The sequence below is a fragment of the Rhinatrema bivittatum genome, chromosome 5, assembly GCF_901001135.1.
Source record: "Rhinatrema bivittatum chromosome 5, aRhiBiv1.1, whole genome shotgun sequence".
Taxonomy (NCBI): Eukaryota; Metazoa; Chordata; class Amphibia; order Gymnophiona; family Rhinatrematidae; genus Rhinatrema; species Rhinatrema bivittatum.
Window position 1 is genome coordinate 262,260,042 of NC_042619.1, and position 25,923 is coordinate 262,285,964.

General features: G+C 46.8%; 1 protein-coding gene across 6 annotated transcripts in view; it reads right to left on the reverse strand.

Annotated features, from left to right (window-relative positions):
* NSD3 (nuclear receptor binding SET domain protein 3) overlaps window positions 1-25,923 on the reverse strand; it is a 502,906-nt gene that overhangs the window by 284,042 nt on the left and 192,941 nt on the right. For all 6 annotated transcript variants that reach the window (XM_029603933.1, XM_029603930.1, XM_029603931.1 and 3 more), the window contains 2 exons: window positions 5,905-6,465; window positions 3,051-3,180 (listed from right to left, as the gene is read on the reverse strand). In XM_029603933.1, coding sequence (XP_029459793.1) covers window positions 3,051-3,180; window positions 5,905-6,465 — 691 coding nt within the window. The remainder of the gene's footprint in view (window positions 1-3,050; window positions 3,181-5,904; window positions 6,466-25,923) is intronic.

A 25,923-nucleotide genomic window follows, 5' to 3' on the forward strand; every position in this document is an offset into this window, starting at 1 on the left:
CGGCGGCAATTGCTGAGAGGTGAGGAGCTGCTGGACCCAATGAAGGCCAGCCCTCTGGGTGAGCGAGCCGCAGATTGCTGCGCGGACTCCCAGTGCCGAAACCTCAAAGACCTTTTTGAGGTAAACTTCGAGCTTTCTGTCCTGTAGGTCACGGAGAGCCGTGCCCCCCGGGACCGGGATCGTGGTCCTTTTGGTGACCGCTGAGACCGCTGAATCCACCTTTGGTACCTTGAGGAGGTCCAGAAAATCCTCTGGGAGGGGATAGAGCTTGTCCATTGCCCTGCCAACCCGGAGGGAGGCCTCTGGGGTATCCCACTCTCTCGCCAGAAGCTGTAGGAAGGAAGCATGGATTGGGAAAGCCCGAGATAGGGGACACAGGCCCGCCAGTACCGGGTCCCCCTTTTTACTAGAAGAAACGACAGTAGGAGCCGGGGGCCCTGGTGGCTCGATGGGAGGCTCGAGGTCCAATTTCTGCAGCACATGGGGGATGAGATCCTCCAGCTCTTCTTTACGAAAAATCCAGAGGACCCGAGGGTCGTCGCAGTCCAGATGAGACGCCAGGAGGGGGTCGTCCGCGTGAGGGGAGACCGGGTCTCCCCCCGGATCCGGGAGTCGTCCCCCCCTTGGAGACTCCAAAGAGGGCAGAGCTGGGACCGGATCGAGAATCGGCGGTGGCGAGTTGGAAAAAACCTCCTGTTCCCCTTCTGTGTCCGGGAACGTGCTGTCCTCTAGCTCCAAGATGGCCGCCGCTCCCCCCGAAGTTGGGGGCGGGGCCGGCCCTCATGGATCGTGGCGCTCCGAGGAGCGCGAAGGCGAAGTCGGCGGGGGCGCGTGGTTGCTCTCCCTACCAGGGAGGCACCGGAGACAGGACCCCCCTCCTGCGATTCTCTCGACCCCGGGCCGCCACAGGATGGGCATCGGGCGGAACGTGGCATGATGGATGGGCCCAGGGGAGGGACAGCAAGCGCGGGAAGCCAGTAGCAGGGCCGCGCCGCGGGAGGAGCAGGAACGAGACCACCTCCGCTCGACTCTAAAAACCCCAAAGAGAGCAGCAGGGGAATGAGCCTTCCCTGCTGCGTCGGCCCCGGGGAATGTCACGTCGCGGGGCCAAGGGGGTGGGTAGACCGTGGCGAGGGGGGGAGGGGCTGGCCTCACCAGCATCCACCCCCTACTCCGGGAGAGAACTAGAGCTGCAAGGAAAAAAACCCCCACAGAACCAAACAAACTTACCCCCAGACGAGGACAGGCAAGAGAGAGGAGAAAGAAGGCTGTCTACCAGCCCTGCTTGCACAGGGGAGGGCTCCGAGGAACCAGTGACTGAGAGCCCCTTTTTTTTTTTTTTTTTTGAAAACTAACTCTTTGAACAAGCTTGATTCAACCTGAGAGAAAGAAAGAAAATGTGTGTGGAGAAAGTCCACCAAACAGGGGAAGCACCAGGTTCCCCTACTCACATCTGCTGGAGTCAGAGAGATACTGAGGATCCAGGGAGGGTGCATGGGTTTATATGCCAGCACCCTCCGAAGTTTGCTCTGACTCCATCTGCTGGACGGGGGACATAACCCACCGTCTGGACTCATCCTGGTACGTACAGGGAATCTTCTACTCTTCCTAAAATTTCTTTTTTTTTTCTCCTCCAGACTGCAGGTTATGCACCATCTGACATCTGCTAGAGATAGAGAAACACTGAGGTACTGCAGGTGGCACATTGGGTTCAGTACAGTGTAGGTGAAACTTTCTCTAACTCCATCTGCTGGCAGGGATGCAAAACCCATGAGTCTGGATTGATTTGGGTACGTACAGGAATGTCAGATTCCTACACCCCTGTGCATGACACTAAAAAATAAAAAAAAACAGGATACATTTTATTGGGGGGGAGGGGGTAGTAGGAAAGGTATCTTTAAATTTTCCAGTTCTCCAGCTATCCAGCAGATCATACAAACTAGGCATAGCTTTGCTGGCTGCCACATTCCTGATCTCTAGGCCTGCTGAGCCTACCATCAGTCTCAGTCAGAAACATATTCTGCTCCATGCCTCTTTCCTCTCTTACAAATCTAAATCCAAATAGCACCAGTCAAACTCAACACTCAGGATGATATCACTAACCAGGTTCCTGTAGCATACTGGATTCAGACAGTCTTTACAATTCTCCTTATGATAGGTCACACTGCTGTAACTCTGGATCACTAACTTTAATTTTTCAAAATAAATAGTTATATGGTCATATTTCCTGGGATAGATCTGATTTAATTGTTGGCTTTTAATTATTGCTTTGGGTAGATGACTCTGAAAACAGGAATGTAATGTCTATTAGATAGGACCTCTCTCTCACATGCTCATCTCCTAGGAACATGATGAACCCTGACCTACCTGTCACCTTCAGGCATAATGAAGTCAACTGGACTTGTTCCTGGGTTCACAATGGCCTAGTACTTGGCATCCTATGCTGGAAGTAACAGACCAAAAACTAGCTCCTGACTCAAGTTCTTTGCTCTTCAGTCTGCAAGAGCTGCGGAAGTGGCTCTCATAGCCCCCCTTGGGAAGCAATGGTCAAATATATTTGTGGTAACAAATAAAACAGCTTTGTTATTGGCTAAAGATCAGGTCAGCAGCCAGCTCCTAAGGGAAATGCCCATCCCGCCTTTGGCCACAAGAAGTCAAATGCAGAACTTGGCTTAAATGTGAATGCAGACATGGGGAAAGATACTGAAAATTGAGCATGTAGCTCTCATATGGCACTGGGCAAGAAGTGCATTTTTGCAGAATGTTGAAAGATTACAATTATAAATTTCTTCCACTGTAACAGCTATCATGCAAATTCTGAAACCCCCAACTCAAAACCCATGTAAAACATAAGTTAAAAAAAACTGCTGTAGATTCATCACATCTGTAACACATGCTATAAACATCCAGTGACTAATCCAGAAACATGCCCTGGTGATTTTGACATGCTAGGAACATGTAAATACCCATACGCGCCAACCCCTGTATAACTGTCAGTATGTTGAGCTTTAGCCCACGTGCAGACACCCATACTCTGGAGTGGTGCGTACCTGTTAACCCCGACGTGGTTTCGGGAGAAGATGTGCACTGTGGGGTTGCTTTCTCACTTTTCTGGCTCGGTGTGGGAATGATAACCTTGTCTTGCCCCTTGACAGTTATTTCAGTTTTGTTACCAACTCCCTTTAAAAGAAGGTAGATAAAAGCTGGTGGTTACCTGATAAGATTACCAGACACATGATGTTATCACACAAAGACTGCTTGTGATCTCATGTTTTTCTTTTTTAAGCTTGTGAAAGGTACTGGATTGCCACCACTGGAACTTATGTCTTGGATGATATGTGTATGCTTTTATGTAACTTGCCAAGAATGAAGGTTTGTGCAAGTAATATATTTTTTTAAATAAATAAATAAATCTCCATGCATCCAAAGAGAAGGTAGAGTACTGGCAGTACCCATTTAAAGCTCTCTCCCACACTGCCCTGCCAGTCTAAATACTACTCTGGATGGAACACTCTGTACTAGTGAGAGGAAAGATCAGCGTCCAACTCCCACTCAATCCTGCACCCCTCTTTTATGACAACCAGCTAATTAGTGTCGTCAGTGATGGTGGATTCCACCAACTCGTTTCCTGTAAGTCACTGATGAAGAATTAATTCTTTTCATTCTCAGCAGACGTGTTATCATTTTATTTTATTTATTTTATTACAGAGTTTTTTAGAATAACATTCTTGAGAAATACACTTAATGTAAATAAATTTAATTTTAAACTATTCTTAATAATTAAAAGACATTAGATGCAACTGTGATATGCTGTATTATATCCAGGATGATCAAAAATTTCATGATGTGATATTGACTGCTGAAAAAGCATTTCACCTTTTTGTAACTGGAAGGTTTTGCAAATTTGGAAAAAAGTTTGTTCCCTTGGTGAGTACAAGGAAGCTTCAAGAAACACAAACATAACTGAGCAATTGATCTTGCCAAGTGGTACAGAGCAACCTCCTGTCAGAGACGCTTGATGATAAAAGTCAAAGGAAGAGGTTTGGGCTGTCTGCCTGTGATCGCCATTCGACTTACAGCTCACTTCTTTCTTTCTTTCTTTCTTTTTTTTTATTACACAAAGTTGGATAGAAAGCACAGGATTTGTTCTTTCTGTAGCCTGATCTCATCACATGACAGGAAGTGATACTATCTGCTACAGAAAGCCCACATTCTGAGCTATATAATGCATTCTGACTATGCACACACTCAACGTGCAAAAAAAAAAAAAAAAGTTTTTAATCAGTTAACTGAGAACTTGGCTTAAATGTGGGGTGCAGATATGGGAAAGATACTGAAAGTTGAGCATCCTAAGCCACAAGAGTGGCATAACACAGGTTAATGCTGGTCATGAAGGGCCAGATGTACTAAGAGGTTTCTTCCACTCTATCTATGGGGAAAGTGCTTAGTATATGTGGCCCTAAATATGTTCGTGTCTGTTTTACTGGTGCACAATGAAACTGCTCATTTTGTTCCTTGCAAAATAGCACTAGTTTCCGAGGTGAGGGTGGGGGGAACCCAAAACAAATAGAACAATTGTAGCCCTCCTTCCTTATTCTGTTCACATATTAATGATATCATGGAATTCTCTGACCCTAGCCAGTCTTCAAATCTGATTAGTCAAAGGTGTGAATTACCATGACCCACCAATCAAAATACACAAAGTTTATTTGCATATCTTTTTAGGCACTACCAGTCACATTCTAGAAGACATCACAAAAAATCTGTGATGTCAAGAACAAGCAGTTTTTGCCATCATTACTACAAGTAAAGCCCTTCCCAACCCCCCCAAAAAAAAACCCCAGAACATTTAACTCTGCAGCTGCTAAGCGGTGAAATTAGAAGTAAGCTAGGATCATTTTAATAATTATAAAACAGATGGGAAAATGTTCTGTGAAATAAGCAATATGATGACTGCAGCTCAAGCTGACAATAATATAGCTATATTTGGATGTATACAGAAACATCTTTCCCTGAACTTTTCAGTTGGGTTTCAATGGTATCAAACTTACCTAAGTTCTCTATTTACGAAAATTGCTACTTGTCTTGCCATAACATTCTTTGAGGTGACTGGCGTGTACACTATAGATGGACTTCTCTAATGTGTTTATATTTTTTCTTTAAAAAAAAGTTCACCATTAGGATGCTGCTTAGAAGTAAGGTTTTTCTACTAAGTGACATCACTTTACATTTTGTAACCAAGTTTCACTAGTTAATTATTAATAAGCTGGTATACACCATAGAGCTCCAGTTAGTCACAACCCAGAGCTTGCCTGACAGTGTTACGAGGAAGCAGGGAGAATAAGGCCAAAGCAGAGAGCTGGGGAGCACCCATCCCTGCAGTTCTCACTAGCTGATCTGTGCTAATTTTGGAAAATGCAAGGTTTGCATCCTAGGAATAAAATATAACACAGCAACACCCCACAGAAAAGCCTGAACTCTAAGCAGCTTCCCTCTAAGCAGTTTTACAAAGAACTATGGAACATGACATGCCTCAAATATTCAGTGATGGTATATATATACAACCCTTCTACATGGGAGAGTCCATCACAAACTCAGCTTTGGTTTCTACCTCACCATCCCAAGGTGCCTGTGCAGATCTCCTACTCACACTTCCTGACTGTTTGGCTCCAGTGAAATTGAGCTTTATTTTGTCATAGTGCTAGGTTGGGTCAAAATAGATAAGATGTTCCTATTAGCCTCCCTGCACAGAGTTTCTTTCACACATTTGGTATAACTAGCATATGCCTTACAAATTAGCAAAGCCAGAGGACCACTTAAATTGTAGGAGTGCATTTGTTTGTAGGGATACATTTAAGCATTTGTGAGTTATTTACTGTCACTGTGCTTTAAACCCAACGGTACCTTTGTGGTGTAAATAAACTGATCAATGAATTTTCCATCCCCTGTAGCGTTCTGAAGAGCAAAAACGTGTTCAATTTTCACCACGGGAGACATGTTACACTTCTGAAGGTCCAGGGTTCCCTTGTGCATCATTATGGAAGGTGGCAAGGATTTCCTGGCGGCAGCAGTTTTCCATTGTATCTTGACAGGTGGTGGCTCTTCTTCCACAGTTACCTGCCTCCTCTGGCTTTGTCTCCGCCCCTCAGGGCTTGGCAGAGATGGAGCAGGCACAGGTGGAGGGGAAGGTTCAGGAGTAGGTGTGGCCAATGCTTCTACTCCTGTCTCCTGTTCTTTAGTCAGCTCCACCTCAGAACATGAAACAGACTTAGACCTGCGGGTTTTTCTGGCTTCTGGTTTCAAGCCCATTTTTCTTTTGGGAAGCAATTCCTCAGGATCCTTGTCCACGTAGATGAAGGTATACTGTTCTATCCTCTCTTCTCTGCTCATCTTCAATGCTTTCTCGGCATGGGCAATACCAATCTCCCACTGAACACGCTCTCGTTGAGGCCTTGGTTTGCGCATCTTAAAAAAAATAACAAACAAAAAACAGAAAAAAATCTGAAATGCTGTAAGAGTTGCTTAATAGAAGGACCCAGTCGCTTTAAAAATAACCTCAGCCTAACTAATTAGAATTATTATCTACTCAAGAAAGGCAAAATATCTTATCTGTTAAATTTAATTTCTTCTGGCTCTCCTACACCAGTCCATTCACCCCACCTATATGGAGCCATTGGGTCTATTTTGTTTAAGAGTTTGATTACATCAAATCTAAAGCCACTGTTTTCAGCTACTATTCATGGTGGATAACTGCTGCAATCAAGAAAATGAGGAGGTGATGCCATCTGAAAACTCTTTACACCTGCTGGTTAAGAGAAGCATAACCCAATGGTGTAGACTGGTATAGGAGAATGACAAATACATAACTCAGTCACAAAGTAGATAACTATACAACAAGTACAATTAGCTATAAAGGAAAATTAATCCTTACCTGTTAATTTTCGTTCCTGTAGTACCACGGATCAGTCCAGACCGTGGGTTGAGCCTCCTGTCCAGCAGATGGAGACAGACCAAAACTGAAAAGGTATCCTATATCAGGACAGAGCCTACCCTGCAGCCCTTCAGTATAACCATTGTCAAAGCGGAAAACAACAAACGTGAATAGGAGCAAGCAAGTAACCAAAAAAGCTCAATTGAGCAACTCAATAACATTGTAAGGAACTTTGCAGAAATAAACGCTCTTGCATATACTTGGTTCTCAACAACCAATGCTTCCGATGTATTCATCCTGTGTGCAAAAGGAAATAAAGTACCGACTTCTGAGAACCTGCAAAGAACAAGCTTCGAGTGGACAGTATGAAAAGAGAAACAGGGAATGGCGTCTGGACTGATCCGTGGTACTACAGGAACGAAAATTAACAGGTAAGGACTAATTTTCCTTTCCCTGTACGTACCCGGATCAGTCCAGACCGTGGGAGGTACCACAGCTTCCCTAAACCGGGCGGGACCGAGACAGTCCCGCTCGAAGCACTTGCTGACCAAAGGAACCAAGAACCGGTGCTTGCACATCCAGTCAGTAGTGACGAGCAAAAGTATGCAGGGACGTCCACGTGGCGGCCCTGCAAATTTCTTGCGGAGAAACCGACTGGTCCTCCGCCCAGGAAGTAGCCTGAGAATGCAATGAATGAGCCTTTAGGCCCTCAGGAATCGCCCTACCTTGGCAAAGATAGGCCGAAGAAATCGCCTCCTTCAACCACCGAGCGATAGTAGTCTTAGAAGCCTGTTTGCCCCGATTGGGGCCACTCCAGAGGACAAAAAGATGATCCGAGACCTGAAAATCATTGGTAACCTGCAGACAGCGAAGAAGAACTCGTTTGACGTCGAGTCTGCGAAAATCGCCCCCAGCTGTTCCCGCAATCTCCTCTGGGGAAAAAGCTGGAAGTTCCACCGACTGGTTGACATGAAAGGCGGAAATAACCTTAGCAGAAAAGAAGGTCCCGTCTTGAGCAAGACTCCTGAATTGGAAAAACGCAAAAAAGGTTCCTGACAGGACAAAGCTTGGATCACTGAAACCCGCTGAGCAGAAGAGATAGAGACGAGAAAGACTGTCTTGAGCGTGAGGTCCTTTATCGTAGCCCGATGGAGAGGTTCGAATGGAGCCACACAGAGAGCCTGAAGGACCAGATTAAGGCTCCACGATGGACAAGACGAGCGAGTCGGTGGTCGCAGGTGTTTGGCACCCTTCAAGAACCGAACCACGTCCAGGTGTCCCGCTAAGGGATGACCTTCTACCCGTCCGAGGAGAGAGCCGAGAGCGGAAACTTGCACGCGTAGGGAACTGAAAGAGAGACCCTTGGAGAGGCCCTTCTGTAGAAACGAAAGAACCAACGAAACTGGAGCGGAGCGCGCCGAGACCCCCCAACTCTGCACAAACAGTCTCAAAGACTTTCCAGACGCGCACATAAGCAAGAGAAGTCAATTGTTTCCGAGCTCGTAGCAAAGTGGAGATAACCTCCTCCTTATAGCCCTTGCGCCTTAGGCGTCTCCGTTCAAAAGCCAGGCTGCTAGACAAAAGCGATCGGCCTGGTCAAAAAATACGGGCCCCTGTCGAAGCAGACGGGGAAAATGGCCTAGCTGGAGATGTCCGTCCGTCGACAGATAGACGAGATCCACGAACCACGGTCTGTGAGGCTATTCGGGTGCTACCAGAACCACTGGCCCTTGGTGGAGTTCTATTCTTCGGAGAACTTTTCCCACCAGAGGCCAGGGAGGGAACACGTAAAGAAGAACCTCCGCAGGCCAGGAGAGAGCCAGAGCATCCACTCCTTCCGAGCCGTGCTCTCTCCAATGGCTGAAGAACCTGTTGGCTTTGGCACTGCGCAAGGTCGCCATGAGGTCCAGGTGAGGGGGACCTCACCTGTTGACGATCAGGTCCATGGCTTCTTCAGGGAGTTCCCACTCTCCCGGATCGAGAGACTGGCGACTGAGGAAATCGGACTGTACATTCTCCTTGCCCGCTATGTGGGAGGCCGCCAGGCAATCCAGATGGCGTTCCGCCCAGTCGAAGAGATGGCTGGCTTCCACAGCCAACTCTTCGACTGGGCGAGTGCCTCCCTGCCTGTTGCTATAAGCCACGGTGGTGGAATTGTCTGACAGAACCCTCACCGCTTTGCTGCGGATAGGGGCAGAAAATTCTATAGGGCCAGATGCACTGCCCGGGCCTCCAACCGATTGATGTGCCAACGAGACTGGACCGGAGACCAAATCCCTTGCGTGGACTGGGACTGGCAGACTGCGCCCCAACCCGAGAGACTGGCATCCGTGGTTACTATCGTCCACTGAGGAGTCTGAAGCGGCATTCCCCGGAGAAGATGAGGAAGTGAAAGCCACCACTGGAAGGCGGCGACGGTAGAGACCGAAAGCGGGAGAACTGCGTGAAACTGCTCCGACACCGGCTGCCAACGGGATAGCAAAGCTCTCTGTAACTGTCGCATATGAGCAAAAGCCCAGGGGACTAGGTTGATGGTGGAAGCCATCGAGCCCAAGACCTGTAGGTAGTCCCAGGCCATCGGGAGAGGCAGCGAGAACAGATTCTGTACCTGATCGATCACCTTGAGAGCCCGCGCGCGAGGTAGGAACACCTTGCCAATCCGAGTATCGAAGTGGGCCCCCAGGAACTCTAACACCTGTGAAGGCTGAAGATTGCTTTTGGGAAAATTCACTAGCCATCCGAGAGATGCGAGGAGAGCTAGAACCCGATCCACCGCCTGCCTGCAAAGACTCTCTGACTTGGCCCTCACAAGCCAATCGTCCAGATAGGGATGGACTAGGACTCCTTCGTGGCGAAGGGCAGCTGCCACCACCACCATGACCTTGGTGAAGGTACGGGGCGCGGTAGCAAGACCGAAGGGAAGTGCCCAAAACTGAAAATCCCAGTTGAGGACGTGAAAGCGAAGATACTTCTGGTGATCGTGGTGAATCGGAATGTGGATATAGGCCTCTGTCAGGTCGAGAGAGGGGAGGAACTCTCCGGGATGAACCGCCGCGATAACCGCTCTCAAGGTTTCCATGCGAAAATGCGGGATCTTGAGGGCCCTGTTGACCTCTTGAGGTCTAAGATCGGCCGAAAGGCCCCGTCCTTCTTGGGTACCATGAAGTAAATAGAATACTGGCCGGCGCCAAGCTCCTCCTTCGGGACTGGAACAATAGTGCCCAGACTCAAAAGCCTGGTGAGGGTTTGGCCCACCGCCTCCCGCTTGAGACGGCCGCATGGAGAGAATATGAAGAGGTCCGGAAGGTCTTGAACAAATCTAAAATGTAACCATCACGGACAATGTCGAGGACCCAGTGGTCCAAAGTGATCTTGACCCACTCCCCGAAGAACTGGGAGAGACGACCTCCCAGAAGAGGGACTGAGGAATGGGTCAACCGAACTTCATTGTGGGGCGGGTTTTGGGGTGGTGTGCTGAGACGGTCCCTCCCGGAAGGACTGGCGCCTACGAAAGGGCTGAGACCAAGATTGAGCCCGGGAAGAATAACCTCTGGAGGAACCACCTCGTGTATATCTCTGCTGACCCGGGAAGCGAGGACAAAAGGGCGCAAAGGATCGAGATTGTCTCAGATGGTCCTCCGGTAGCTTATGAACCTTGTTTTCCCCAAGGAATTAATAAGCTGCTCAAGGTCCTCTCCAAAAAGCAACTTATCTTTGAAGGGCAGCGTGCCCAGCCTTGCCTTGGAGGACGGGTCGGCGGACCAATTGCGCAGCCAGAGGAGCCTTCTAGCGGAGACCGCCGAGACCATCGCCTTCGCCTGAATGCGGAGGAGGTCGTAGAGCGCATCTGCCCCATATGCTATGACGCCTTCCAAGCGTTCAGCCTGCTCCAGCCTCTGCAGACGGGAGGTCCTGAGTACTGAGTAATTGTTGAACCCACCTGAGACCTTCCCGCTGCATGAGACTACTGCAGCGTGGACTCCCAGGGCCAGGACCTCAAAGATACGCTTCAGATGGGCTTCAAGCTTACGATCCTGTCCGTCCTTCAGGGCCATCGCTCCCACCATGAGGATAGTGGTGTGCTTGGTGACCGCCGAAACGGAAGAATCAACGGTGGGAATTTTCAGCATGTCCAAGCATTCCTCCGGGAGGGGATAGAGCTTGTCCATAGCCCACCCCACCCGGAGCCCCGCTTCGGGAGCCTCCCATTCCCGTAGGAGCAGCAACTTATGCATGGGGTGAAAGGGAAAAGCACTTGCCGGAGCCCTAAGTCCCGCCAGGACCAGGTCCATATCCTTGGGTAAGGAGGCCGTGAGCGTGTCCGCAGGAGGCCCCTCCAGCCCCAGCTCATGTAGGACAAAGGGGATGAGGGGCTCCAACTCCTCCCTTTGAAACATGCGGAGGACCCTGGGATCACCCCCCTCCAGGGGTGGGAGAGCGCTCGCCAAATCTGTAGTGGGATCTGGAGGAAGTAGGGGCGCCGGAGGATCAGGAATAGGGGCCACCCCCGAGACCACCTGCACCCTAACAGACCCCTGGGGCTCTGGGACAGGGAGAACGGGCAGCGAGGTCGGACACAGAATTTTCGGCGGGAGGGGGCCTGGGGAAGGGTCCTCCTCCTCCTCCTGCAAGCTAGCCAAATAAGATTTATGCAGGAGTAGAACAAATTCAGAAGAAAATCGGGTCCTGGATTTCCCGGGGGGGGGGGGGGGGGGAGGAGGGACGGTCAGGGACCTCGTCCTGGGGCAGCTCGGGGCTTAAATAGGGGGGGAAACTGCTGAAAATCCTGCTCCCCAGCCCCTGGCAGCTCCGTATCGGGAGCTGCCGAAATCCCCAAGATGGCCGCCGTTCCCGCAGTTTGCCGACCCAGGAACGGCCTAGCCATGCGCGGGAGATTACGTCCCCGGGGTAAATTTGCTTGCCCTGCCGAGGAGGAGCCCTCCTCACCCAGCAGGCAGAGCAGAGCAGAGCCCATTGCGCAATAGGCGCAACGAGGGCTCCACACAAGCGAAGCAGGTGCTTGGCCGCGGCATCCCCAGCAAAGAGGAGCCGCAAGCTGAAGAGAAAAAACAGCTGACAGATAAAAATGACTGACTGAATGCTCTGCCGGCAGGAGCGGAGGAAGAGGAGTGAACCTGGCACGCTCCTCTGTGTCTGGCTGCCAGATGGGTCTTATTAAAAAGTAATCTGTATTTAGTTATTTATTTATTTATTTATTTTGCAGACTAAAGTAAAACTGAGGGGGGAAAAAAAAGCAATTGACCACTGAGCTCTCTAGGCAGCCAGAGGGGGGAGACGAGTGACTGGATCACCAGCCTCGGTCCCCACACCAGGAAAACTGTCACGAACTTAGGCTATGCCCTGCACAAGGGGCGAAGCCCCACTAAGTCCGGCAAGAACCAGGAGACGGAACAGTCTCCTGCAAAAAAAGAGAGGAAATAAAATCAATTAATCTTAAATTTTATTTTTTTTTTCAATTGGAAAAAACCTAAGACAATCCCTAAGGAAATTAAGTACTTGCTTGATCCCAAAAAGAAGAAAACGAATGGCTGACTAGCCCAAATCAGGAGACCGCAGGGAGGGCTGATCCGTCTGCTGGAGACAGACAAATACTGAAGGGGTGCGGGGTAGGCTCTGTCCTGATATAGGATACCCTTTCAGTTTTGATCTGTCTCCATCTGCTGGACAGGAGGCTCAACCCACGGTCTGGACTGATCCGGGTACATACAGGGAATATTATTTTAATTAGTTGGAGTAGATGGGAAAACTGGTTCTTACCTGCTAATTTTCATTCCTGTAGTACCACATCAGTCCAGACTCCTGGGTTTTGCTTCCCTGCCAGCAGATGGAGACAGAAAAACTTTCACTGACACTGTACATAACCCAGTGTGCCACCTGCAGTCCCTCAGTATTGACCCATATCCAAGCCAAGATGACAGCAACATCCATAAATTTCTAAGCAAACTCCCTCTCCTCCATGTGCCAGAAGGTGGTGAAGTTGCCCAAAAACACAATGGAAAACTCGTTTCCCAAATTTAATATAAGCGATCAGCATTGAAAAACTCCACACTATATACAAAGCAACAGTACGAGCAGCGGACTCTCTCCCCCAGTAAATGGGCAGGTCTCTGGACTGATCTGTGGTACTACAGGAATGAAAATTAGCAAGTAACCAATTTTCCTTTCCCTATACGTACCCACAACAGTCCAGACTCCTGAGATGTACCTAAGCTCCCCTTAACTTGGGTGGGACCTGGAGAGTTTCGCTTGTAGAACACGCTCACCAACGCACATGGAAGCCAAAGCCCTGAAATCCAAGCGATAATGCCTATCAAAAATGTGCAACAACTTCCCAGTAGCTGCTCAGAAAATTTCATGCAGAGATACCTGTTGTAACTCAGCCCAGGAAGTCGCCTGAAAATGTGAGAAGTCCGCCGCTAAACAACCCCCCCCCCCCGGCAGTGGGAGCCCTTTAGAAATTAAGTCGACTTAATCACTTCCTTCAGCCATCACACAATTGCAGCCTTACTTCCCTTCTTTGGATCACTCCACAGTATAAAGAGGTGATCTGATCTATGGCAATCATAAATGACCTTTAGATATCTCAATAATGCATGCCTCCGATCTAAGAGCCTAAGCTCCCCCTCGTGAGGTACAGAGCAATCCAAATCCAGAAAAGCTGGAAGCTCCACTGTCTAACTAAGATGGAATGCAGAGACTTCCTCAGGCAGAAAAGGCGGCACTATGTATAAAGATACCCCTGAATCTGACATCTGTAGGAATGGTTAAAAGGTGAGGTGAAAGAGGCTATTTTAGCCAAAACAAATCCTTCAAAAATTGGAAGAAGGATCCATCTGAAGGAAATAGGATAAAACATAAGCATTGTCAAGTTAAGTGTAAAACATTAATAAGACAGGAGAAGAGAGAATTTGAAATGAAGTTGACCATAGAGGCAAAAACTCATAATAAAAACTTTTTAAAATATATCCAAAGCAAGAAACCTGTGAGGGAGTCGGTTGGACCATTAGAAGGCTGAGGGTTTAAAGGGGCTCTTAGGGAAGATAAGGCCATTGCAGAAAGACTAAATGAATTATTTGCTTCCGTGTTTACTATTGAAGATGTTGGGGAGATACCAGTTCCGGAGATGGTTTTCAGGGGTGATGAGTCAGACGAATTGAACGAAATTACTGTGAACATGGAAGATGTAGTAGGACAGATTGACAAACTAAAGAAGAGCAAATCACCTGGACCAGATGGGTATGCATCCTAGGGTACTGAAGAAACTCAAAAATGAAATTTCTGATCTATTAGTTAAAATTTGTAATCTATCATTAAAATCATCCATTGTACCTGAAGACTGGAGGATGGCCAATGTAACCCCAATATTTAAAAAAGGCTCCAGGGGCGATCCGGGTAACTAGAGACCAGTGAGCCTGACTTCAGTGCCGGGAAAAATAGTGGAAACCATTCTCAAGATCAAAATCGTAGAGCATATAGAAAGACATGGTTTAATGGAACACAGTCATAAGAACATGCCATACTGGGTCAGACCAAGGGTCCATCAAGCCCAGCATCCTGTTTCCAACAGTGGCCAATCCAGGCCATAAGAAACTGGCAAGTACCCAAAAACTAAGTCTATTCCATGTTACCATTGCTAATGGCAGTGGCTATTCTCTAAGTGAACTTAATCGTGGGTAATGGACTTCTATTCCAAGAACTTATCCAATCCTTTTTTTAAACACAGTTATACTAACTGCACTAACCACACCCTCTGGCAACAAATTCCAGAGTTTAATTGTGCGTTGAGTAAAAAAGAACTTTCTCAGATTAGTTTTAAATGTGCCCCATGCTAACTTCATGGAGTGCCCCCTAGTCTTTCTATTATCCAAAAGAATAAATAACCGAATCACATCTACCCGTTCTAGACCTCTCATGATTTTAAACATCTCTATCATATCCCCCCTCAGCCGTCTCTTCTCCAAGGTGAAAAGTCCTAACTTCTTTAGTCTTTCCTCATAGGGGAGCTGTTTCATTCCCCTTATTTTGGTAGCCCTTCTCTGTACCTTCTCCATCGCAATTATATCCTTTTTGAGATGCAGCGACCAGAACTGTACGCAGTATTCAAGGTGTGGTCTCACCATGGAGAGATACAGAGGCATTATGATATTTTCCGTTTTATTCACCATTCCCTTTCTAATAATTCCCAACATTCTGTTTGCTTTTTTGACTGCTGCAGCACACTGAACAGACGATTTCAATGTGTTATTCACTATGACGCCTAGATCTCTTTCTTGGGTTGTAACACCTAATATGGAACCCAACATTGTGTAATTATAGCATGGGTTATTTTTCCCTATATGCATCACCTTGCACTTATCCACATTAAATTTCATCTGCCATTTGGATGCCCAATTTTCCAGTCTCACAAGGTCTTCCTGCAATTTATCACAATCTGCTTGTGATTTAACTACTCTGAACAATTTTGTGTCATCTGCAAATTTGATTATCTCACTCGTCGTATTTCTTTCCAGATCATTTATAAATATATTGAAAAGTAAGGGTCCCAATACAGATCCCTGAGGCACTACACTGTCTACTCTCTTCCACTGAGAAAATTGTCCATGTAATCCTATCTGTCTTTTAGCCAGTTTGCAATCCACGAAAGGACATCGCCACCTATCCCATGACTTTTTACTTTTCCTAGAAGCCTCTCATGAGGAACTTTGTCAAACGTCTTCTGAAAATCCAAGTATACTACATCTACCGGTTCACCTTTGTCCACATGTTTATTAACTCCTTCAAAAAAGTGAAGCAGATTTGAGAGGCAAGACTTGCCTTGGGTAAAGCCATGCTGACTCTGTTCTATTAAACCATGTCTTTCTATATGTTCTGTGATTTTGATGTTTAGAACACTTTCCACTATTTTTCCTGGCACTGAAGTCAGGCTAACCGGTCTGTAGTTTCCCGGATCGCCCCTGGAGCCCTTTTAAAATATTGGGGTTACATTAGCTATCCTCCAGTCTTCAGGTACAATGGATGATTTTAATGATAGGTTACAAATTTTTACTAATAGATCTGAAATTTCATTTTTTAGTTCCTTCAGAACTCTGGGGTGTGTACCATCCGGTCCAGGTGATTTACTACTCTTCAGTTTGTCAATCAGGTCTACCACATCTTCTAGGTTCACTTTGATTTGATTCAGTCCATCTGAATCATTACCCATAAAAACCTTCTCCATTACGGGTACCTCCCCAACATCCTCTTCAGTAAACACCGAAGCAAAGAAATCATTTAATCTTTCTGTGATGGCCTTATCTTCTCTAAATGCCCCTTTAACCCCTCGATCATCTAATGGTCCAACTGACTCCCTCACAGGCTTTCTGCTTCAAATATATTTACAAAAGATTTTACTGTGAGTTTTTGCTTCTACAGCCAACTTCTTTTCAAATTCTCTCTTAGCCTGTCTTATCAATGTCTTACATTTAACTTGCCAACGTTTATGCTTTATCCTATTTTCTTCTGTTGGATCCTTCTTCCAATTTTTGAATGAAGATCTTTTGGCTAAAATAGCTTCTTTCACCTCCCCTTTTAACCATGCCGGTAATCGTTTTGCCTTCTTTCCACCTTTCTTAATGTGTGGAATACATCTGGACTGTGCTTCTAGAATGGTATTTTTTTTTTTAAACAATGACCATGCCTCTTGGACATTTTTTACTTTTGTAGCTGCTCCTTTCAGTTTTTTTTCTAACAATTTTTCTCATTTTATCAAAGTTTCCCTTTTGAAAGTTTAGCACGAGAGCCGTGGATTTGCACACTGTTCCTCTTCCAGTCATTAAATCAAATTTGATCATATTATGATCACTATTGCCAAGCGGCCCCACCACTGTTACCTCTCTCACCAAGCCCTGTGCTCCACCGAGAATTAGATCTAAAATTGCTCCCTCTCTTGTTGGTTCCTGAACCAATTGCTCCACAAAGCTATCATTTATTCCATCCAGGAACATTATCTCTCTAGCGTGTCCCAATGATACATTTACCCAGTCAATATTGGGGTAATTGAAGTCTCCCATTATTACTGCGCTACCAATTTGGTTAGCTTCCCTAATTTCTCTTAGCATTTCACTGTCCATCTCACCATCTTGACCAGGTGGACGGTAGTATACTCCTATCACTATAGTCTTCCCCGATATACAAGGGATTTCTACCCATAAAGATTCAATTTTGTATTTAGTCTCATGCAGGATGTTTATCCTGTTGGACTCTATGCCATCCCGGACATAAAGCACCACACCACCTCCCGGGTGCTCCTCTCTGTCATTGCGATATAAATTGTACCCCGGTATAGCACTGTCCCATTGGTTATCCTCTTTCCACCATGTCTCTGAGATGCCAATTAAGTCTATGTCATCATTCACTGCTATACATTCTAATTCTCCCATCTTACTTCTTAGACTTCTGGCATTAGCATACAAACATTTCAAAGTTTGTTTTTTGTTTGTATTTTCATTCTGCTTTTTAATTGATAGGGATAAGTTAGAATTTTTTAGCTCAAGTGAGTTTTTAGTTACAAGAACTTGGACTATTTTTCTAATTATTGGAACCTCACTGTCGGGATGCCCTAATTCTAATGCATCATTAGTATCCTTTGAAGAAACCTCTTTCTGAACCATGCGCTGCTGAGCGACTGTCGGCTTTCCCCTTTGTTCTAGTTTAAAAACTGCTCTATTTCCTTTTTAAAGGTTAGCGCCAGCAGTCTGGTTCCACCCTGGTTAAGGTGGAGCCCATCCCTTCGGAAGAGACTCCCCCTTCCCCAAAAGGTTCTGCAGCTCCTAACAAAACTGAATCCCTCGTCCTTGCACCATCGTCTCATCCACGCATTGAAACTCTGGAGCTCTGCCTGCCTCTGGTGACCTACGAACAGGAAGCATTTCAGAGAATGCTACGCTGGAGGTTCTGGATTTAAGCTTTCTACTAAGAGCCTAAATTTGGCTTCCAGAACCTCCCTCCCACATTTTCCTATGTCGTTGGTACCCACATGTACCACGACAGCCGACTCCTCCCCAGCACTGTCTAAAATCCTATTCTAGGTGACGAGTGAGGTCCGCCACCTTCGCACCAGGTAGGCATGTTACCAGGCGATCCTCACGCCCACCAGCCACCCAGCTATCTACATTCCTAATAATCGAATCACCAACTATGACAGCCGACCTAACCCTTCCCTCCTGGGCAGTAGGCCATGGGGAGATATCCTCAGTGTGAAAGGATATTGCATCACCTGGAGAGCAAGTCCTTGCTACAGGATCCTTTCCTGCTGCACCCGGTTGATGCTCTCCCATCATGAGACCTTCTTCCTCCAAGGCAGCACGAGGGCTGCCAGTCTGAAGTTGGGACTTGACTACTATGTCCCCTGAAGGTCTCATCTATATACCTCTCTGTCTGCCTCAGCTCCTCCAGGTCTGCCACTCTAGCCTCCAGAGATCAGACTCATTCTCTGAGAGCCAGGAGCTCTTTTGCATCGCATGCACATGTACAACTTCTCACCGGTGGTTAAAAAATCATACATGTGACACTCTATGCAAAAGACTGGGAAGCCCCCCTCTTGCTGCTGGACTGCTGCCTTCATCTCAATTTTGATCAGTTCCTAGTTAAGTTGTAGGTTGCTATGGGAATGTGTCTAACGTCCTTTAAATGTATTATTGAATTCACTGTGTGTCTGGTAGTGGCCAACCTGGGTCTGATCGAATTCTCAAAGTTTTTGTTGATGTTGTTTTTTGTTTTTTTTGTGAAAGTGGCACCTGCCTATAAATTAAGGGATGAGCTAGGGGTGGGTGGATTGGGAAATACAAACAGTCTAACTTCAGTTAGTCAGCCAGAGTGACTCACTGCTCTCTTGATTAACAAATGTTGGTACCTATTCAAACCCAATCACACTACCTCAACACCTTTCCAAGGTAAGTAACCGAGCTGAACTATTCAACCTTTTTACTTAGGTATAAACTGCTCCTAGCTTATTTCTAGCTTCTGGCTACTTTTTGGGTTGGGTTTTTTTTTTTTTTAATACAAACACTCAGTTCTTTAAAAGTCTGCAGAACACTCAGTTCTGCAGACTTTTAAAAATAAACACACTACCTACTGCTTACTAGCTACCTTATTGACTATTTAAAAATACAGTCTAACTTGTTTATTCACTGCCTTTCTGACTATTAAAAGCACAAACACACAAACACACTAAATAATATTCCCAAAATAGTTAACTTTGCCCCAATACTTTTAAAAAGGACAATGTCCCAAGCAAAAACTTACTGATTCCTTTCAACCACCAGCAAGGCGATCCTCTCCTCTCAGAGTTCCCACTGAGAGGAGAGGATCAATATGGATTTACCCAAGGGAAGTTTGCCTAACAAATCTGCTTCATTTTTTTTGAAGGGGTTAATAAACATGAGGATAAAGGTGAACCGGTAGATGTGGTGTATATGGATTTTCAGAAGGTGTTTGACAAAGTCCATCATGAGAGGCTTCTAAGAAAACTAAAAAGTCATGGGATGGGCGGCAATGGCCTTTCGTGGATTACAAACTGGTTAAAAAAGACAGGAAACAGAGAGTAGGATTAAATGGTCAATTTTCTCAGTGGAAAAGCATAAACAGTGGAGTGCCTCAGGGATCTGTACTTGGACCGGTGTTTTTCAACATATATATATAAATGATCTGGAAAAGAATACGATGAGTGAGGTTAATACAAGTTAGCATGAAGTTAGCATGGGGCACATTTAAAACTAATCGGAGAAAGTTCTTTTTTACTCAACGCACAATTAGACTCTGGAATTTGTTGCCAGAGGATGTGGTTAGTGCAGTTAATATAGCTGTGTTTAAAAAAGGATTGGATAAGTTCTTGGAGGAGAAGTCCATTACCTGCTATTAAGTTCACTTAGAGAATAGCCACTGCCATTAGCAATGGTTACATGGAATAGACTTGGTTTTTGGGTGCTTGCCAGGTTCTTGTGGCCTGGATTGGCCACTGTTGGAGACGGGATGCTGGGCTTGATGGACCCTTGGTCTGACCCAGGATGGCATTTTCTTATGTTCTTAGGTTATCAAATTTGCAGATGATACAAAATTATTCAAGGAGGACCTTGCAAGACTGGAAGACTGGGCATCCAAATGGCAGATGAAATTTAATGTGGACAAGTGCAAGGTGTTGCTTATAGAGAAAAATAACCCTTGCTGTAGTTACATGATGTTAGGTTCCATATTAGGAGCTACCACCCAGGAAAAAGATCTAGGCATCATAGTGGATAATACTTTAAAATCGTCGGCTCAGTGTGCTGCAGCAGTCAAAAAAACAAACAGGAATTGTTAGGAAGGGAATGGTTAATAAAACGAAAAATGTCATAATGCCTCTATATCACTCCATGGCGAGACCGCACCATGAATACTATGTACAATTCTGGTTGCCGCATCTCAAAAAAGATATAGTTGCAATGGAGAAGGTACAGAGAAGGGCAACCAAAATGATAAAGGGGATGGAACAGCTCCCCTATGAGGAAAGGCTGAAGAGGTTAGGGCTGTTCAGCTGGGAGAAGAGACAGCTAAGGGGGGAATATGATAGAGGTCTTTAAGATCATGAGAGGTCTAGAACGAGTAGATGTGACTCGGTTATTTACACTTTCGAATAATAGAAGGACTAGGGGGCATTCCATGAAGTTAGCAAGTAGCACATTTAAGACTAATCGGAGAAAATTCTTTTCCACTCAACGCATAATAAAGCTCTGGAATTTGTTGCCAGAGGATATGGTTAGTGCAGTTAGTGTAGCTGGGTTCAAAAAAGGTTTGGATAAGTTCTTGGAGGAGAAGTCCATTAACGGCAATTAATCAAGTTTACTCAGGGAATAGCCACTGCTATTAATTGCATCAGTAGCTTGGGATCTTCTTAGTGTTTGGATAATTGCCAGGTTCTTGTGGCCTGGTTTGGCCTCTGTTGGAAACAGGATGCTGGGTTTGATGGACCCTTGGTCTGACCCAGCATGGCAATTTCTTATGTTCTTATGGGATCTCAACACAACAGCACCTGGAACTCTGAAATTCTCCTGGCTAAACAAATAGCCACAAGAAAACCAATTTAAGAGTCAAGTCCTTAACCATAGTCTCTTTAGTGGTTCAGAGCCTCACCAATCCTCTAAGGACTAGATTCAGATTCCAAGACAGACAAATGTTCCACACCTAAGGATGCAAGATCTTAGCTCCTCGAAGGGACTGTATAACAATCCAGATGTGTGGACAGAAGATATCCTTGCACCTTACCCCGGAGACAACCCAATTTCGCTACCTGGACTCTCAGAGAGTTAAAGGCCAGTCCCTTGCCCAGAACCTGTCTGTAGAAAACCCAAAATATGCGATACCGTAGACTGAACAGGGTGAGGCTGCACTCCATCAACAGGAGACCAAAGATTAGAGGATTCTTCAAATTCATAATAAGATAAGGATGTAGCCTGCAATAAGGTGGAAATAACACTTTGGAATATCCCCTCCATCTCATGTTGTCTCCTCTCAGAAGCAAAGCCACGAGACAAGAAGTGAACCCACCTGATCCAAAAATATAGGCCCTGGTGGAAAAGAGAATCGACCGATGTCCGAACCTCAAGGGCCCATCTATGGCCATGTTGATCAGATCTGGGAAGCATGGTCAATGTGGCCGAGCTACCAGGATCATGTTGCCCGGGTGTTTCTCTATCCGCTGTAATCCCTTGTCCACCAGAGGCCACAGGAGGGAAGACAAAGAAGAATCCCTCGAGTCCACGGCAACACCAGAGCTCCAGTTCCTTCTGTACTGTGTTCTGTTCGGTGACTGTAAAACCGCAACGCCTTTGTGTTCTCTTTGGTCGGGATAGCCCCATCATCCATGAATGAGACACATCGCTGCCTCTGACAGTTCCCATTCCCTGGATCCCTAATTTTCTCTGACTGAGAAAATCGGCCTGAACGTTGTTCATCTTGGGAATGTGAGATGCTGCCAGCCACTCTAAATGCTGCTCTGCCCAAATAATCAACTCCTAGGGCTCATGAGCCACTGCCCGATTCTTGGTTCCGCCATGACAGTTGAGGTAGGCCACCATCGTCGCATTGTCTGAAAGGATCCATACTGGATGGCCATATAACCTTGGCAGACAGGCAAGCAACGCGAAATGCACCACTCTCAACTCTAACCGACTGATAGACCATGAGGCCTCCTGTTTCGACTATTGGCCTTTTGCTTACTGCTTTTGCCACACCACTCTCCTCCATCTGTAGAGGTTTTTATCCATGGTGACTATTATCCATATGGAACCTTCAATTCTGCACAACACTCAAGATTGGTGCGAGTAAGCCACCACAAATGACTGACCCTGGTTTCCCCCTCTATCGGAAGAGGAAGCTCTTCCAATAATGGATTCCAGCAGGAGAAGAGTCCCTTGCAGAGACTACATAATAGCAAACGCCCAATGCATTAATTCCAATGTCTATGCCATAGAATCAAGGTCCTGTAAACAGTCCCAGACCCTGGGCACCAACAAGCTCTAGCAGAAGCCTAATTTGACTCTGCAATTTCAGCAATCTCTCTCTGTGAGAAACACTCTCTTTGCAAGCATGTCGAACTGAGCTCTCGAATACTCCAGAGTTTGAAAGAGGACTAAATGGCTCATTGCTAGGTTCATCACTCATCCCAGAGACTTCAAGCGCATCAGTACCTTTTGTACTGATTGTTGACTGAGGTTCTCTGATTCTGCATGAATGAGCCAGTCATCCAGATATGGATGCACCAATACACCCTCCTTTTGCAATGCGGTCGCCCCCTCCACCATCACCTTGGTGAAGGTATGTGGAGCCATCGCCAGTCAAAGAGAAGGGCTCGAAACTGAAAATGTTGCCTTACTATCATGAACCTCAGTAATTTCTGATGCTCCAGCCTGATGGCTATGTGCAGATATGCAAGGGAGAGTTCTTGGCATCTCTCACCTTGACAGAGGCATATCACTGCTGTTGCAACCAGGAATGTGGACTCTTGAGCCGGCCTTGTGGAGAAGAGTTAGAAGAGAAGATGGACTCCACTGAAGAGAAGACCGGGTTGGCGGAAGGCTGACCGAGAACCATGTAGAAACTTCACCCTGGAAGTCCGTGGCACACCCGAGAGGAGCCCGTGAGCACCCGGACTGCTGGGACTTAGGCGAGAGTATTGAGGAAGTAATCTTCACCCTGGAAGTCCAAGATCCCCCCAGGAGGAGCCCGTGAGGACCTGGACTGCTGGGACAGGCGACGGTGATGCGAAGCGATGAGAAGATGATCCAGGTGATGAAACAGGCGGGAGACAGGAGAAGCGGAAGAAAAGCTAAGATCAAAAGCGAGAGAGTCAAGCTATGGAATTTGAAACTGATACCGTGGAGTAGATCTGGATCAGCAAGGCAGGAGTCACAGGAGCTGTAGAGACTGGAACTGGAATCACAGGAGCTGGAGTCACAAATCAGGAGTCACAGAAGCAGGAGTCACAGGAACCGAAGTCACAGAATAGAGACTGGAATCACAGGAGCTGGAGTCGTAGGATGGCAAAAAGACTCTGAAGCAAAACTCTGTTGCTAAGCGATTCTAAACAGTTAGACGCCGGCTTAAGTACGTTGCCGGCGTCTGACATCAACCAGGGGGCTGTCCTTTGCCTACAGGTGCTGAACCGTTAGCAGGACTTTTCTTCGTGTGCGCCCCGAAGGGGCGGAGCCTAAATCGGACCTCGGCGACGTCTCCCTTGTGGAGACGCCGCCGCAAGGCGGCATGGCAGGCCCAGCTCTCACCGCGACTCGGCCCGGCCTCCGTTGAAAGAACCAAGGTAAGGACCCGGTTGCTAGTCTAGTGACCGGGACCACAACTGCTATGACAGACCTCAGAGTTTCCATGTGGAGAATCACATTTACCTTTTTAAATCCATTCTCTCTTGAATTGGATTCTGGAGGGAAAGAAACAGGATGCTTAACTTAAAATTGACCTCTGGCCACACTAAGCATGTTCAGGGTCTGAGCCAACAAACTCAGCAAGAAATCTCTGAGAAAAATGAAAAAAATCTGAGCAGAGTCCGAAGTGACTCTCAATCGTATGCAATCTCTCCCTCTTCTACAGGTGAGAAAGCCATTTCCCCATCAGAATCCTCCGATGTCTCATGATATACACATTCCCTTGAACATTACCAGGGACAGCTCCCTGCGGCATTTGCCCGTCATCACAGACAAATGGGAGGCCCGAGCATGCGATCCCTACATAGTAGGTTGCTTCAGCTTTGCTGGGCACTCCTGCAGAAAGGTCTGCAGGCTTTGGAAACATTCTGACCAGGAGAAGGATGAAGGATCTAATACTGGAGCCCATAGGCCCAACCTTTCTCTCTCCAACCTCTCTTTCTCAAGGGAAGCTTCTGCCCTCGGGAACAAGAGAGGAGGAGAACCAACCATTGTCTCACATCCCACTCCACACCCCTCCAGAGATACCATAGGCTGAGGGGATGTCCCAACATGGGCAAATGCTGCAGTGGTCAAATTGCTTTGAGCATCTAAACAGTGCTCACACAAATGGAGAGAACGCGAGGAATTGTTATCAGATGGCAAGCCTCACATATAACAATTCGCTTAGACCTGTTCATCCCTGGTGCTTAGCTCTCATGAACTTTAGCTCTAGGTGGCTCCTGCATGGACAATAATGCCACCCAGGCGTACACGCACACCCCTCTAGGACGCGTGCAAATACGCACCCAAGACTAGGTCGCGGTCATACATGCATAAGTATCTATGCAAATACAAGTTTAAGTACCTGCGCAAATTCTCGCTCAAGTCTAGGTTGCAGATGTACATACTCAAATCTAGGCCGCGGCCTTAAGTGCATAGGTCCCTGCGCATACAACCGCCACGTGGCGAGAATGTAAACACACACCTTCACACATGGGGAAAGAACCGCTGCCGTGGCCTACCACATGGCTAAGCAAAGCCTGCCTGCACCTGGATCCATTCAACATCCAGCACCAAAAATCATTGAAAGCCCGAAGAGCTTCTCAATAGCTCAGGCCTCTTGAATGGCCGAGAATCCATGGAGACTGGGGCCGAGAGCCAGAATCCCCCGCTGCTTTTACCACTAAACAAGTTTTGTGCATAAGCAAATTAAAACCAGCAGAAGACCTCTACCAGAACCAGAGACTCCTCCTCAGTGCAACTGCCTCTCTGCACGTCCGAGGAACAAACAATAGTTGAGGAAATTCCCCTGCTTCTCCCATCGACGCTGCTAGGGAATCGAAAATGGCTGCCGTTTCTGTGCTGACAGGGAAAGCCTCAGCATTAGACCCTGTCATCCGCATGGCTCGTTCTACCGATGTGACCGTGCTTGACGCAGACCCCCCAAACGCAATGCCGCTTTTGCTACACACACACGTTCCTTCCCGCAGAACTACCAACACCTCAATGGCAAGCAGAGGTACAGTCCCTCAGCACCACAGAGCCAACATCCAGTCTCCTCCATGGATAGAGAAGCTGCTAATAAAAAAACCCATCACTGAGCTCCCTGAGCTGCTAAGGTAGCTCCCTCCCAGAACCCCGCTGCTGCAAAGATTCCTCCAACTAGTTCCTTGCTCTCTTTTTTTTGTTTTGTTTTACTCTCTGAGAACAAATAAAGATACAAAGAAACCAATACTTTCCTTTGGTGCAGAGGTTCTGGTTCCAGGAGTGCAGGCCACATGGCAGATCAGAAAAGAGCCAGACCACTGGCTATATCCATCTCCTTTCGCTAAACTTTAGCAACCCAGCCAGGGACACACCGTATATAAAAGAGATACTTCCCTGCTCCACTGCGCTTGCAGTGCAGAACTGTCAGCAGTTTCCACCGCTGGCTCATGGGTGATGAGGGATCTAGACCACCAGATGTCCACGCCACAGATCTCCGGACTGAGCTATCAGAAGGGTCACCTATCCCCTACTCGTCTGCCTCAAACCAAGGGG